The 14,964-nt window shown below is 39.4% G+C and overlaps 1 protein-coding gene across 2 annotated transcripts in view; it reads left to right on the top strand.

The window, feature by feature from the left end:
• The window catches only part of G3BP2 (G3BP stress granule assembly factor 2), a 30,967-nt gene that overhangs the window by 1,986 nt on the left and 14,017 nt on the right, over nucleotides 1-14,964 (top strand). For both annotated transcript variants that reach the window (XM_061993325.1, XM_061993324.1), the window contains exons 2-6: nucleotides 7,073-7,191; nucleotides 11,354-11,435; nucleotides 12,396-12,569; nucleotides 13,407-13,497; nucleotides 14,481-14,583. In XM_061993325.1, coding sequence (XP_061849309.1) covers nucleotides 7,097-7,191; nucleotides 11,354-11,435; nucleotides 12,396-12,569; nucleotides 13,407-13,497; nucleotides 14,481-14,583 — 545 coding nt within the window. In that variant the 5' untranslated portion in view covers nucleotides 7,073-7,096. The remainder of the gene's footprint in view (nucleotides 1-7,072; nucleotides 7,192-11,353; nucleotides 11,436-12,395; nucleotides 12,570-13,406; nucleotides 13,498-14,480; nucleotides 14,584-14,964) is intronic.

The raw sequence follows: 14,964 nt of genomic DNA, 5'->3' as shown, positions 1-14,964 counted from the left end.
AGACATAATCTTGGCAAACCATTTGAAATGTTCATGTAATAGTCCTATTTGCAGATGTGGGCTTGCTGTGTGGAATTAGCATCTGCATCATGTGATTTTTATTTTTTTTTTTCATTAGCAGAATAAAATCTTTTCTGTGGTAGCTAGCTTAAGAGAAAACAGAAGGTACTGGCCATCCAGTCCACTGAACCACTGGTGACCTCACAAATAAAATGTTTTAGTTTATTGAACTGAAGTTCTAAATATTATATCTATTTTCACACTTAAGGAATATATTGCAATGATGAAAATACAATGGGGAAACAGAATGTCTCGAATCACAGTGGTGAATTTGAGTCGTTCTTCATACTGTAGCAGTTGTGACACTGTATGTCATTTCTTTTGAGAGCATTTGACAACCCAAGAACTGCATTGCAACTCCAAGAACATGGGAAAGTATTAATGTCAACCTAAAAGGTAAATCTAATGAGATACCAGAAGAAAGGCACTGGACCTGGCGTTTGATAATGACAGAGGGAGCTGCAGTGGGTTTCCCAGAACTGGTGGTGCCATTGGCTCCAGTTGCTATTGATATTGGTATTAGCTCTTCCAGGTGGTGCATCTTAACTGCCCAGGGAATAGTCCCCTTTAGTAGTCTTGCACTTAAAATACTGGATGCTATTATACTCCTCTCAAAAAAACCCAGTCAAACCAACCCAAACTTGCAGGACACTTTGATTGGGAAGAACTGCATGCTGTGTCTTGGGGCTCAGACAATTTAGGTTATAGCAGATTAGTAGATGATGAAGCAAAGGGATTTTGGTAGATTATATGGGTTTGCTGGAATCTGAACACTTACCTCACAGAGCATGAAGGAGAGAAGGTGATTTCAGTACTGGACTGGGTTGTTTGGGACTTTTGATTGGTCTTTCAGTATATTTTCATTGTGATCAATGCCTACTTTACCACGGAGTACCTACAAGCCATTTAGTTTGGTCTTTTAGCTTTATTCAAGATGTGGCTGCTTGCACAGTGTGCTACATCAGTAGGGTCTCAGACTCGCTTGTGTGGATTGAGGTAGCAGGCACCCTTTAAAGCATTGTTTGCATGCCTATGGTAGGAAATGCAGTTTAAAAGTGATAATTTATGTTTAGGAGAAACCTGCCCAAGATTGGGAAAGATGTTCTCCCCTTCCTTTTTGTTTTCCCTCAACTCCTGTGGTGTAGGAATCATGGTGTCCCTACTGACTTTGCTTCGTGTGCTTGTGGCATGAGGAGCATCTTTCTGATTTTTAAGAGCATTTTGCCCAGTTTTATTTTCAGTTTAGTAGTATTGAAATCCAGCCAGTGACTTAGAAGTTACAGGTTTTTGGGTTTAAGAACGAGCCATGCTATTGAAGGTTTACATAAAACTATAGCTCGACATTAGTGTGTGTTTAGGCATGGACAAAGTGTTTTATGGAAGAATTGTTCAGAGTGAAATTTACTTGTCAATAAACAAAAAAATTTCACTTAGTAAACCAAATTGTGAGACCTGCACACCCCTCACAAAGCTTAAAAGTTTGTCTTGGTGGAGATTACCTTTAAGTTGAGATGACTTTTTCTTGAGCCTCTCTCAGAACTTGCTTCAGCTTTTGGGGTTTTTGAAGTAGAATTGGTGAAGCATCCAGGCAACATCACTGTTGGCCAGTCTTGAAGCAGTGTGAAGGTGGCTTTGAACTGCCTCTTTTGACACAACTGAAGACTTGGTGTCCAAGTCTGTTCTCTGGAGACTAAATTTAAGCCTATACCATCCTATACCTCATTCATTGCCTCAGGTAACTTAATGCCTTGCCACAGATGATTAGTACAACTTCTTTTTTTTTTCTACAGGATAAGGGAAATAATGGGAAAGGTTATATGTATTTTAGGAAAAATAAGTTTCTCTGATGTGAGAGCTGCTTATTGAGCAAAATGCATGCCAGTGAACATTTTAACTACTCAGCATGTAGTAGCCTTCAGTACTTCTTCAGAAACAAATTGCTTCTCCCTTGCTGTGCAACTGATGGGTGACAGCTTGGAGTAGGTTTTTAAAATTTATTTGGTTGAAGTTACAAACACAGTTTAATAAATAAAGTTTTATATATAAATATGGTTACAGGCTGAATGAATTTGCACACTATTAATTCAGTGTCGACTTGGGAAATTATTGTAGCACTTGGTTCCCCAGTACTTCAGTATGGTTGTTCTTATGTGAGCTGTGTCTCATCCCTTTACCCGTTAATGTTTTCATCTCATTGCAAAGGCTGACTTCTTGTTCTATTTGTCACAGCTGACATTTGTTACCAAGGCCTTTAAAAGATGTTTTGTATAGCTAAGGAAAGTCTGTAATAATTTTGTACCTGAATCTAACAGAATGTAGCTGGGATGTTCTCAGAAAGTCAAGTGAATGTTACAATTTGTTTTAACAGTGCTCTGGAGTTGCAGTTGGTGTTGCTTTTTGGAGAAAAAAAAATATGTTCCTGCTTGTGTTCATTTGCTTATCTTTGCATGCAGATACCAAATAATTCCTTTCTATGCTAACTCTCCCATTGTTTTTGTTTTCTTGAAAGAAGTGACCATGTAAATAACTCAAGATAGGAACCTGGTTGTTGAGGGTAACGGTGACAAGCTTACCCTGTCCCTCATGTAGGCTTAAGGTATTATGTTGTTACGAACTTGAGTCATACAAATTCAAGTTGCACAAGATGTTGCACTGGCACATGTGCACACTCCATCAGTTCTGGAGTCCAGTCCCTTGAGTCCCTTTCCCCTGAGCCGTATTTACTTGGAATCTTGGAACAGATTCCATATTTTGTTTAGTCTTCAGCTTGTGAGTCTACTGTGAAGTATATCACATGGCTGCCGATTCTCCCTGGTTCAAGAAAGTACTGCAAATCCTTTCTGGCAGCACAGGAATAAAAAGTATTGAGTAGGGTAGAAATTAAATCTTGTCAAATAATTGTTATGTCGACTTGATGTGGGCAGGATTATTGTGGGCAAGCAGTAATTGGGTGGGTGTTCATGTCACCCTGTGTGTGTAGCTTATGGCTTTTAGCAGTGCGCATGATGGAGGGGTCTTCTTTAGCAGTATGACTGCACCATAAAGATACTAGCAGATAAATTTACGTGATTTCTTGTATTTGCCTTCTCAGTTTCAGTATTCTGTTTCTGGCTAGTAGGTTTGCAAGTGCCTCAAGCAGTAAGTTGTCATTAAGACACTCTCCCAATGGCTGCTCGGGCTGATCTAAGAATATGGCTTATTCTCTTCAAGTGAGAAGAGTGGTTAGGTCTTTCTTTCTTAGTAGTTATTCTTTGGCTCTTGAGTATATACTGATGACAACTGGAAAAATAGTTTTTATAGAGTCTTCGTATCTATGGGGCATCTGTTAGTGCCTGATAAAACAAGGAGATACCATTCCCTGTAAGTCTGGACTATTTAAGTTGTTGATGCCAGCGCCCTGGATTTTGGCTTAAATTTCACTGGTGCGTTTACTTCCAAACCCTTGGGGCCCACTAAGGCTCAGGTCCTTGACTTTTAAGGATGTACTGTACTAACTGGGACTTGTGGAGATTTCAGACTTTTTAAAACATAGTTTCATGGCACCCATGTTGATAGTGAGGAGTACCTACCTTTTTATTTTATTGCCTTTTAATGACTTGGAGACCTGAATTGTTCATTAAACCTCTGCTATCCCTATTGAGATCTCTTTAGAGACAATAAAAAGAAATAATACTGAGACAGGTGAAGAACTCTGCTGAGACATCATGTAAAATACTGTGGTTCTGTGACATAAATCAGTGGTACTGTCACTTGAAATATGGACAGAGGTGGACGGTACTCATCTCTTTGAGCGTGTAATCCAAAATCTGTTTCAAGTTGTTAGGGAAGAATTGTCTGGGTGTGATCATTGTGGACTTGCTTTTCTCAGGTTTTCTGCAAGGTTTGGGTGGCCTTTCCAGAAATAGCACAGCTTCCAATGGAGAAAAGATTTAGTGTCATACAGACCTGGTGTAGTGTAATGATTTGTCACAGATTATTATATTTCGTACCTAGAGGCATTTTCAGTGCTCTTTGTGGTATGCCCGTAATTTGTTAACATATGTACTTTTCTTATTGCTGTATTCATAACAATATGTGCTGGCTAGGATCTGCTTTTTAATATGTTCTTTAAAAACAAAATTAGAAATTATGATGAAGCTCCTTCCTTCTGTTTTCTCACAAAGTGATGATTGTATCACTTTTTTTTTTTCATCATCTACTCATGGGGAGCAAAAAGAAGAAAAGTCTCATCTGCAGAAACTGAGGTCCTTGTTCTTTTAAGATTGTCTTCCAAGTAAAATTCCCATGTTTGTGCCATTGCTGTAGTATTTGTCATGTTATGAAGGTCACCAAATTGCTCAGACTTGTTTCTTTGGAGAGGTTCCTGCTTCGAACATGCACAGGTGTCAAGTCTTGGTGCCCTTTAGTATTCATGACATTTGGTTTTGGGCCTGATTATCAAAGTGACTTCCCCTGGGGCTTTCATCAGCCACAGCTAACACTGTAATTCAGAGATTTGGAATGTTGTAATAAAAATTGTGGACAACCCTAAAATAAGTGTTCTGATTTCTTATCTCCAAGATCAAAACTTGTATTTCAAGATTTGCCCGCTGTCTTGCCTACAAGTTTTTGAGACCATTGCTTCAGGTGTGGTTCCTGGCTAACTGTATTTGGAAACAGTTATTGGTACTGTCTTATGGCCTGAATTGCCAGGTTGAGATTATTTTGGCTGTCCATAAACTATAAGCTATTTGAGTATGGTACTTGGGCTTTTTTCTTTAAAGATCCTTTTGATTAAGGATTTGACATGTTTGTGGCGTTATTCCTGTGTATATTTTAGTTTTATTCTTTAGCTGAGATTAATCTCAGTTTTACTTCATGTGCTTTATGTCCTGTCCTGTTGTGATTGCAGAGAGTTTTGGACTTTGGCTTGTCTTGACTGTCAAGTTAATCCTAGAAGTAAGATTTTGAAATTTGTGGTTTTGTCTTGGTCTTCTTTGGATGCTGCCTTGCCTATAGTTTGTGCGTTTTTTTCGGTTTTCTTTTTGAGAGAGAAAATAGATTACGTTTTCTTTAGAGAACTGGAGGGAATATCATGACTGCAGATGCTGATATTCATGAGTGGGTTAACCTGCTATGAGCTGGAAAAAGCAACATGTTAGGTGCTGTCAAGCCCTCAAAAAGATTTGCAGAGTGCCAACGATCCTTTTGACATGGATTGTCTGTGGGATGGTAAGATGGGTAGGAGCTCAGCAAGCAAAACTAAGAACCATTCAAGGTAGAGAGAATGATGGGAGTTGTAGGTTGAACAGCTGCTTGTTGATCCCTGGGAAGGCTTGTAAAGCAAGTCCTCCTGGGAGTTATATTTGGATCCATGAAGGACAAGAAGCTGTTTGGAACAGCCAGCATGTACTTACCAAGGACAAGTTATAACAGACTCACTAGCTTGCCGTCTGTGACGATGTGGAGGGCTCAGTGGGTGAGATAAGTGCAATGGATATAGTTTACCTTGATTTCAGCAATGCCTTGGTTTCCTGTGCTGCTCTTGGAGCCAAATTGGACAGATAGCCTATGAGGTGGGTGTGAAACTGGACAGTCAGCATCATAGGCTGTGATGATCGGTACAAAGTCCAACTGGTAACTGGCTGCTTGTGAAGTTTCTCTGTGGGCAGTGCTGGGGCTGATGCTGTTTAATGCTGAATAACACCTTTTTTTGTGACCTGGATGATGGGCTAGAGTCAGTCACAGTAAGCTTCTGCAGGGATAGGCTGAAGAAATGGACTGATGGGAAGATTACAAAGTTCAAAGAAGGCAGAAGGCTGCATATCAAGTTCTGAATGTGCATGGAAAAACTGCATGCAAAAAAAAAGTAGAGGCTGGGAAATGACTGCAAATCATGCAGCTTTCTACAAATGGACCTTACCATCCTGGCAGAAAAGTTGAACTTGAGTCATCAGTACATCTTTGTGCCGATGAAGGGCACTTGTCTTCTGGGCTGCATAAACAGGAGTATAGTGAGCAGAAGTGATTCTTCCTTTCCATTTATAGTCTTGTGACACCCAAACCCAGAGTATTGCTCCCAGTTTTAACTCCCCTATATAGGGAAGAAATGAGCATGCTGAAATGAGTCTGATGTAGGAGCACCAGGAGAGAGGAGGCTTTGAGAGGGCCAGGCTTGTTCCACCTGAAGAACAGAGGAGCAGAGTGGGGAGGTGATATATTATGGTCACCTTCTGCTACCTGGTGGGAGTGTGTGGATCCATGTTTCCCCAAGGTGCTCCATGTTAAAGTGAGAGCTGATAGGCACAAATTGCCAGTGGAAGTTCTGTTCACATGTTAGTAACCTTACTCAGAACTTGTTTTAATGAGCAACATGTTAGAAACTGGTGATGTTTTTCATCCGAGGTTGAACCAGATGACTCCTAAAGTCCTTTCTAAGTGAAATTATTCTCTGATGAATGTGAAATGTAGTTAGCTTGGACAAATAATATCTAAGGCTTTGGTCATGTCTGAGGTATAAAGGTTTCCCTTCCCAGTCTTCAGGAAATGTGAATCCAGCCCATGCAATTACTTCAGAATTGATGCTACCATCTTCATGTCACAGATATGACGTCAGCCTTTTGATATAAAGGAATGTTAGCAGCTGACAAGAAAGTGTATTCCTGCTTGTTTTACAGCACAATTGAACTTTGGGTTTTAGTTGTTCATCAGTTTAAATAAGACCTTTTTTAACAAGGGTTTATTTGTTTGGGAGTTTTGAGGGTTTTTTGTAGGTGTTGGGTTTTTTTTTTTAAAGTACTAGTTCTGTAAGGGATGTTATTTCCACAGTTTTGTCTTTGTCGATGGGTTGACTGAGATGTTTGTATTTATCCAAAGGAGGTGAGAGTGTTCTGAATTGGTGGAGGAATTCTGTGTGAATTAAGTTCCTGTTCACATAATTGTTTCAATTCTAATATCAGTATGCTTATCCTTTATGAGGAAGCTATGATGTGTAGGTCTGTCTCCAAACTAACATGAGTATTTTTAATTACAGCATTTGACACTGTGTACCAAAGAAATGGTGATGGAGAAGCCAAGTCCCCTGCTCGTAGGGCGGGAGTTTGTGAGACAGTACTACACTCTGCTAAATAAAGCTCCTGACTTCTTGCACAGGTAACACTTTAACACACAAAGTATCCACTATATTTTGCATTGCCTCTGAGACATTTTTTGTCCAGACTATAATTCAAGAGTTAAGCTTAAAGGTCACAGCCTGGACAAGGTAGGTAGAAAATAAGGTAGGTTGTTTTTTACCTGTGTCCACTGTTTAAGTGATGCTCTGTATCAGTTTCTTCTCTTCCCTCCCCCCCCCCAACCTTTGTTCCTTGTTTTTCTGGTTTTGGTGGCTACATACAGCTTGTCATTTAAGATTTTGCATTTCCACATTTGTACTTAGATCAGCATGGACTTGTGATAAATAACAGTGAAAGTAGCTTTGGCAATGTGTAATAAGAAAAAAAGCAGTCACTGCTTGGGTAGGTGTTGTTTCAGAGCTTGACATAAGGTTGATTGTGAAAAATTAGACTGTTGGAGCACAGCTTAGAGCTCTTGGCTTACTTAAGAATTCAGTCTTCTCAATAATGTATCTTTCTTTATATAGCTTTGAGGCAGGGAAAATGAATGGTATCATTTTTACTTAAATCACTGAATCATGTGGAACCATGTTGTTTTCTGGTTTTAATTCTATTTTTAAGGTGTTTGAGCAGTGTATTCCAGGGTTTCCTAATCTATGTTTAGTAATCTAACAGAAGATAAAAGCGGAATTTTTTGCAATTGCAGAATTTTTCCTCATCCTCAAAACTTTAGCAAATGAGTCGGATCAGATCAACAGCTACACAGGTGTGTCCATGTAATACATCAATATCTAAAAGGCAAAGTTACAGTTCTCTGTGACCCAAGGTCTGTGTTTGTTAAATATGTGTCATGCCTGGGTGTTTTACTCAGGTGGCCTGGGAAAGGACTTCTTTTCTTGGAGTTGGCTTCAGAGGCACTTCTTAAGACAGGTCTATCAGCAATTAGCATCTCATGGATATCGATAACTATCCATTGCTTGTAAAGCTCAGGCAGGTGAAATTCTTTTAAGAGACTTAAAAAGGGTGTGATTGTACCAGTTTTTCAAGGCAACAATTACATGGTGAGCAAATAGTGCAGTGGAAATCCCGGTGTTGGAACAGCAGGGTCATTTTTGACTGACAGAAAATCCCGAGTTAGTAAAACAGTTTTATCATGAAACGTGCTGTTGTTTTGCTCTGAAAAACAGAAATTGTTTGTATAAACAAAGAGACACAGAAGAGTTTATAAGGGATGATTAGGTGATACTTCTCAGCTTAATACCAAAGAAGGGAGGATTATATCAGTTCTACAGTGAGGTTACCTTTTACTTTTCTAACATTTCTTTTAGATGGCAGTTAAACTGTATATTGAGGTAAATCTCAGATCTCAACTCCATGTTGAAAATGGTGATTTTTGCTGTGGTATGAGCATTTAATTGTAGTGATGGCAGCTGTGACCTTGGCAGGATTAGGGGGATGGTGTATTTTGGTTTACGAAGTAAAATACTGTCAGTATGTTTTTCTCCCTAACTGCTTCAAAGAAGAGCAGCCAGCTGTTGCAGGTTTACCTTCCCTCCTGCTTCTGTTCCATCAAAACTAACAGTTGCTATGGGAAAGACCCACCTGGATGAGTGCCTGTGTGACTTACTCTAGGAGAGCCTGCTCTGGTGAAGAGGTTGGACTAGATGATATTTTGAGGTTTCTTCCAACTCTAAGATTCTGTGATTATGGTTCCTGGTACATTTAGTATGTAAACTCGTGTTTCCAGACTGAGGTGACATGAAATTGCAGAATTGTACGTGTGAGGGAAAATAGTGTCTGTGGAGATTATTTTGGTGCTTTTTAAGAGGTACTAAATATTACTGTCACCCCTCTAAATCTCACGCTTTATTCAAACAAGTCTAAAATACAGCCTTCAAAATTAAGCTACAGATGTGCTATGTTGAGTAGGGACGGGTAATTGTCCATAGGGTTTACCCTCTTGCAGGAGTGGTGTTTTCAGCAAGGGCTTTCATCCAGAAACATTTCAGATTTTTTCTTTTATCAAGGAGGGGGGATGTTAATGATAGTTAGCTGTCTCCTGGAATCGTCCTGCTGAGGTTGAGGGAGTTGGGCAGACACTCATGAGGCAAGCTCTCCTGGTTCCGGTGGTACTCCATGCTCACAAATACTCTCTGTCCACTGGAAGGGCAGCACAAGTGTCACTAGCAATAGTATCTGTGGATCTTTAATCAGATTTTGATCTGATCTGGTTGAATCATATCTGATTATTGAGCTACTAGAGTGAAGTGTCAGTTTTAGTCTCTGCTAGCCAGTTTTAGGCTCTGCTACTGCTGCTTTTTTTTTTTTTTTTTATTGCAGAGGTGGCTACTTTTTTGTAGCCAAGCTCAGATACAGGGGACATGGGGCCAAAGACCAGAAAGGCACACTTTGAGTCTTTTTCTGAGAGGACAGCTTTTCTTCCTGCTTTCTCTTGATGTTCATTTGGCCAATAACTTGCTTACTGCCCACAGGAAAATTTTGGTTTTCATGGCCTCATGGTGCTTGATGTGCTCCTTCTTGCAGCACTAAGGGAATTTGGACAAAAATATCGAATTTACTGGTTTACCCTACTAAAAGCTTGAAAAGAACCCCAAATATTTTGTCGCTAGTCATTACCCAAACATTACCCAGGAGTTACAGGTAAGAAGAGATAGTTTTGCCCTCTAAATAGGCATTACTCAGTGTAGTTTGCATGTCTGTTGCACTCTAGCTGATTTTAACTTGACTGGAAAATTTGTAATTCCACATAACTGGGGACTTAATGTTTACTTTTTTCCTCATCTGCAGCACCTACCGAAGGATTTGAACAGTTCCTTTAAGAAGAAGTTAAAACTCTTGAGCCCCCTGTAAAAGCACTTAGTAAGATACACTGACTGCCAGAGGGCTTACTGTGGCATTCCGAGAGTGAAAAGATACTTTCTTCTTTGCTTGCACACTGCTTCAGCTGAATTTCTATTTTTCCCTGCTGTTAGGAAATGTTGAACCATGCTCAAAAACATGACTATGCAGTTGGTACCAAAGAAAACAATCTAGTATTTCCCAGAGTTTTTTTTCTGGACACAGGAGTTGTAATTTTTTTTTTTTTTTTAAAGGTGTTACAGGATGGTCTTGTCTGATCTGTTAATTTAAATACAGAGAAAATGTTAAGCATTTGTCATGTGCTTTACAAGCTGACAGTAAAGATCCAAGACAAAACTTAGATTCTTCTGGGCTCAAAATTTGACACTGGGATGAAAGTCCAAAAAGACTCCTGAAATGTAGGAAAAATATTGGAAGCAAGTGTATGTATGTTACATACAAAAAATACAAGATTTTGAAATCCAATCCAGAGGATGAGTCAGGAAAGGGTCTTAAGGTTTGTTTTTCTTGGGGTGATCCAGAGTTTTGTGCTACTTGGAAGACCAAATTAGAACTACTACTTGTTGAGTAGCATAAAGATATATTATTAGTTTTGGGTCAAAAGTTATCCAGTGAAGGCTGCTATAAGTGGTGGTTGGATTATTGTACACAGTGATGCAAGTAATGCAAATGAAATACTGTTTGCTGCCTAACTGCTTCAGGCGGTGTTTCTTCTGGAGGCTTTGTGTTCAACAGTGGTGTCTAAGAGGGATCTGTGCTTTTCTAATACTTTGGAGATTTGTAATGAGCTTTTTGGTCGTTACTTCTGAGAAAGCCAGAGTGTGACATAACAGCCACATATAGCAGAGACAGGATAGGTGGGGAACTGGGTTGTCTAGTCAGATGGGTTATCTGCAGTGTCTGAAACCAAGGCAGAGTCCCTCACTGCTGCCTGCACCTTGAAGAGAGCAAGGGTCCAGAGAAGAGGCAGGTGATTTGTTCCTCCCTAGCCCAACATCCTGACTGGGCAGCGTGGATTGAACACAGGAGGATGACTGACATTGGGGCACCTTCAAGCCAAAATGGCCACCTTGCTCTAAGGAAGCAAGTGAAAGGTTGAGATTGATTTAGGAGCTTGCAACATATCTTGGACAAACTGGAATATGTAATACTAAGCTTGTTTGTTCCTATGTTCTTGGAGCCTCAAAAGTGGAAAAAATATATCTTGAATTGCTTTTTGTGCTGAAATTCCTGATGCACTGAACTCCGCAACTTTCAGTTAAAATACTTCTTGGCTTTGACTCTCATTTTTCACCATGACATTTACATCTCTTCAATTGCAGGTTTTATGGCAGGAATTCTTCTTACGTCCATGGAGGACTGGATGCTAGTGGGAAACCGCAAGAAGCAGTGTATGGTCAAGCTGTGCGTATCAGAATTGCTCCTGTATTATTAATGTTCAGTCTTCTCCTTTACCAATTACTTTGGCTTTCTTATCTGTTAACCAACGTATTGTGATACTGACTCCTGTTCAGAGACAGATAGGAATTTGTTGGCTTGGATTTTTTCATTTGATTGTTATTGCTTTCTTTAGGTTGTGTTTTGCGTCTGGACTGTAGAAAATATATTCAGGACGGGAAATAAAATCAAGAAGACTTGTTAGACTTGCCCTATTCATGTATCTTATTTCTGTTAGAAGTGGTTCCTGGGGAAGGGAACACTGGCCTTTGAGAGTTACATGTAATTACCAAATTCTTCTCTGAGTGGAGTTTGGAAAACAGAAGTTTTCACTTTGGTTGTAGCTCTTTGTCAGAATAATATTTGTCACCTAGGCGCATCTGTTCATGTGGTAGCCACATCTTTGAGAAATATGGGGTTTTTAACCCCCAGAGTGGGCTTAGTTTCTTCTTTCACTATCAGAACTTGATTTAGCAGCACAAAAATCTTGTCAATGCAGATGTTACCACCTCCTGTGATGTTTTGAGTATTTGTGGATGTATAGAAGGTTGAGGTGTTTTGTTTGGGGGGGAGTGGTATTTCAGACATTTTTTAACACAAGGTGAATCTTGTCCCTCTCACAGGCCCTTTAAAAAATGAAAGCCTTAGAATAAGTCATATACTGTAATACATCTGGAAAAATTGGATATCAAGTCGTATGCTATTTGGCTACTCTGAGCAGCTCTTGAATCCTAGTGGAAAACTGCAGAAGAAAAGTTAGATGAGATTATGTAGACCGATGTCCGTGAAAGGCAGTTCTCAGTTCCTCTGTTTGCCTTCTGAGCTTCAGTGGAGTAGTTTTCTGTGTTAGTTCAGACACGGGTACTTTAAAGGTGGAAAGCTCTGCACAAAACTCAGTGCAGCTGAAATCTAATTCTTTCTTTCTAGGAGATACACAAGAAAGTGATGTCATTACAGTTCAGCGAATGCCACACCAAGATTCGCCACGTGGATGCTCATGCTACTCTGAGTGATGGGGTGGTTGTGCAAGTCATGGGAGAGCTGTCCAACAATGGGCAGCCGATGAGGAAATTCATGCAGACTTTTGTTCTTGCCCCAGAAGTAAGTATACGTAAGGTTGTATTTAACTTCAGATAATGATGATGGAAACCTGACCTGTAGCTACAATTTCTCATATTGGGGCAAAAAATACGATCTGACTTTCAGAGCTTGGCCCAGAGGCTATCATTAAACAGGTCCCATTCTGTGAGTGCGGGGAAATGAGTGTATTGGGCTTGTCCCGAGCTGTTTTGTTTTATTACGCTTGAAATATTGGAGCAGTAATACAAAGCAAATTGGAGTTTGCATTTAGGAGCTGTCATTGGCACAAATAAACTTAAAAAATCGTGTTCAGCTCTGCAGGTTAGTTCTCTAGTGTAGTTCTGTATTATCTGCTGGCAAATGCGTGTATGGGTTGATGCTAAACAAGAAAGCGTTTAAATTTAGCTCTTGTCAAGGGCAGAGCTGTGTAAGAGTAAAGGATATCTTTTGCTCTTTCTTTCCCTTCACTCCATCACAAACTGATGCGTGTTTGGTGATTTAATGTTTTAGAGTCTTGCCGATTTTCTTTTTTGTTTCCCTATGCAGTGCTATAACTACACGGTCACCTGGTGAAAGTTCATTCTGTTCGTTTATTGCAAAGTTTTTGTAATAGGGAAAAATTAAATGTCTTGATGAAACTGAGAGACTTCATATTTAGTTAGAATCTATGATTGCCGTGACTTCTTTTCCAGTGGGCAGAAGTTACCATTCAATTGTTTGCTTAGAGAAGAGTTACAACTTGGAAAATGGCTTTACTGAAATAGTCTGTTTTGAAAATGTAATCGTATACCCCTTATCCATCCTTATTGACTGCTAATATACCATATATGCAAGAAAATGCACATTGCTCTTTTACAGGGATCTGTTCCAAACAAGTTCTATGTCCATAATGATATCTTCAGATACGAGGATGAAGTATTTGGGGATTCAGAAGGAGAACTTGATGAAGGTGAGAGGAACTCTACATGTAGAGTTTGTTTTGTTCTTGTTCCTATAGCATGGATGCAGAGCTTTGGCAGTTTCTTAGAGGAGATGGAAAGATGCAAACTGTATTGGATTCTCATGGATCTTAGTAATTTGGGAGGGACCTGAAGCAGGGAGTCAAGTATGGGTTATGTTGCTGGAACTATCTGCTGGTCCAAAACACCCTGCAAAATACAAGTCGTATAGTTGTACATTATCCCTTGAAGGGTTGAACTGGCTCATGGTGGCTGAGTCTTGGCAGAGAGCGGAAATAATGAGCGATAGTACTTCTGCTGCTGTTGGTTTCATCAAGTAGACACAATTTCTCTTATCAAATTTCAAGGTAAAGTTATTTGAAGAAAAAAGAACTTTTAATTGTCTCTTCAAATACAGCATGTAGTTGGAGTTTCATATTATCATCACATTCAGTAATTTGTTTCTTTGCAGGGACTGAACTTGACCTGAGTGACTTTTATTCCACACCCCACCCCCTGCCACCATTCACTGAGGCAAAGCAAATCCCAGTACAACCAGAATGTGTGTACTTACGTTCCCTGGATAATTTTGGGAATTTTTTCAACTCAGTTCAGTGGAACAAAACATTTTAGGCAATTACCTTTGTGTTTGAGGTTAATATTCTTTGCTGTAGTTACTGAGATTTATGAAGTAATAGTGCAATCTTTGTCTTCTACTGCCACTATTTGAAAAACCGCTGCTGCCTTAAAAGACCCTCAGACCTTCTTCCCAGAACTTAACTAGCAACAATATATCTTTAGTTTCTCCTTTTTGTGAAAACAGTAAGAAACAAAGCCTCTATAATGAGTGAGTCTTCTATCTTTCCTTGCAGACAATTTTGCCTTATTTTGTTGATGATGCTTTATTTTGATTACTGCTAGTTTAATATGCTTTGTAAGTGTAGCTTCTTTATGCTTGCAGAGATATTTAAGGAAGTTTTTCTTTTTGTGTCAGAGTCTGAGGAAGAGGTGGAAGAGGAGCAGGAGGAAAGACAACCATCACCTGAACCTGTGCAAGAGAATGCAAGCAGTACTTATTATGAAAACCATCCTGTAACGTAAGAAGTCCATTTTACTATATGAAGTAGCTTTTTTTTTTTTAACAAAAATGGCAACATTGCTGTAGTTTTAGATTCTAAACGTGATTTAACAGGTACTTCAAGAAACTACACTTAACTTGATATGGATCTCTGTTATGTTAATGTTACATTATTTTGAAACATTGCTTCTGAAATGGAGAGACAAGTGGGGGATGTTTTTATAATTGTTAGTTATTTTCACTTCTGGTTTAAATATGAGGTGTAACGTTAGCAACCGCTTTTATATACACACTTAATATTGAGATCAATCTTAATTCAACATTTTCATCAATGGCCTGGATGCTGGGAGTACACTCTGTCCCTTCAAGTTTGCTGATGACACCAAACTAGGAAGACTGA

Source organism: Colius striatus, chromosome 3 (genome assembly GCF_028858725.1).
Source record: "Colius striatus isolate bColStr4 chromosome 3, bColStr4.1.hap1, whole genome shotgun sequence".
Taxonomy (NCBI): domain Eukaryota; kingdom Metazoa; phylum Chordata; class Aves; order Coliiformes; family Coliidae; genus Colius; species Colius striatus.
The sequence above is the reverse complement of the archived record's forward strand: the minus strand, read 5'-3'. Positions and strand labels throughout refer to the sequence as shown.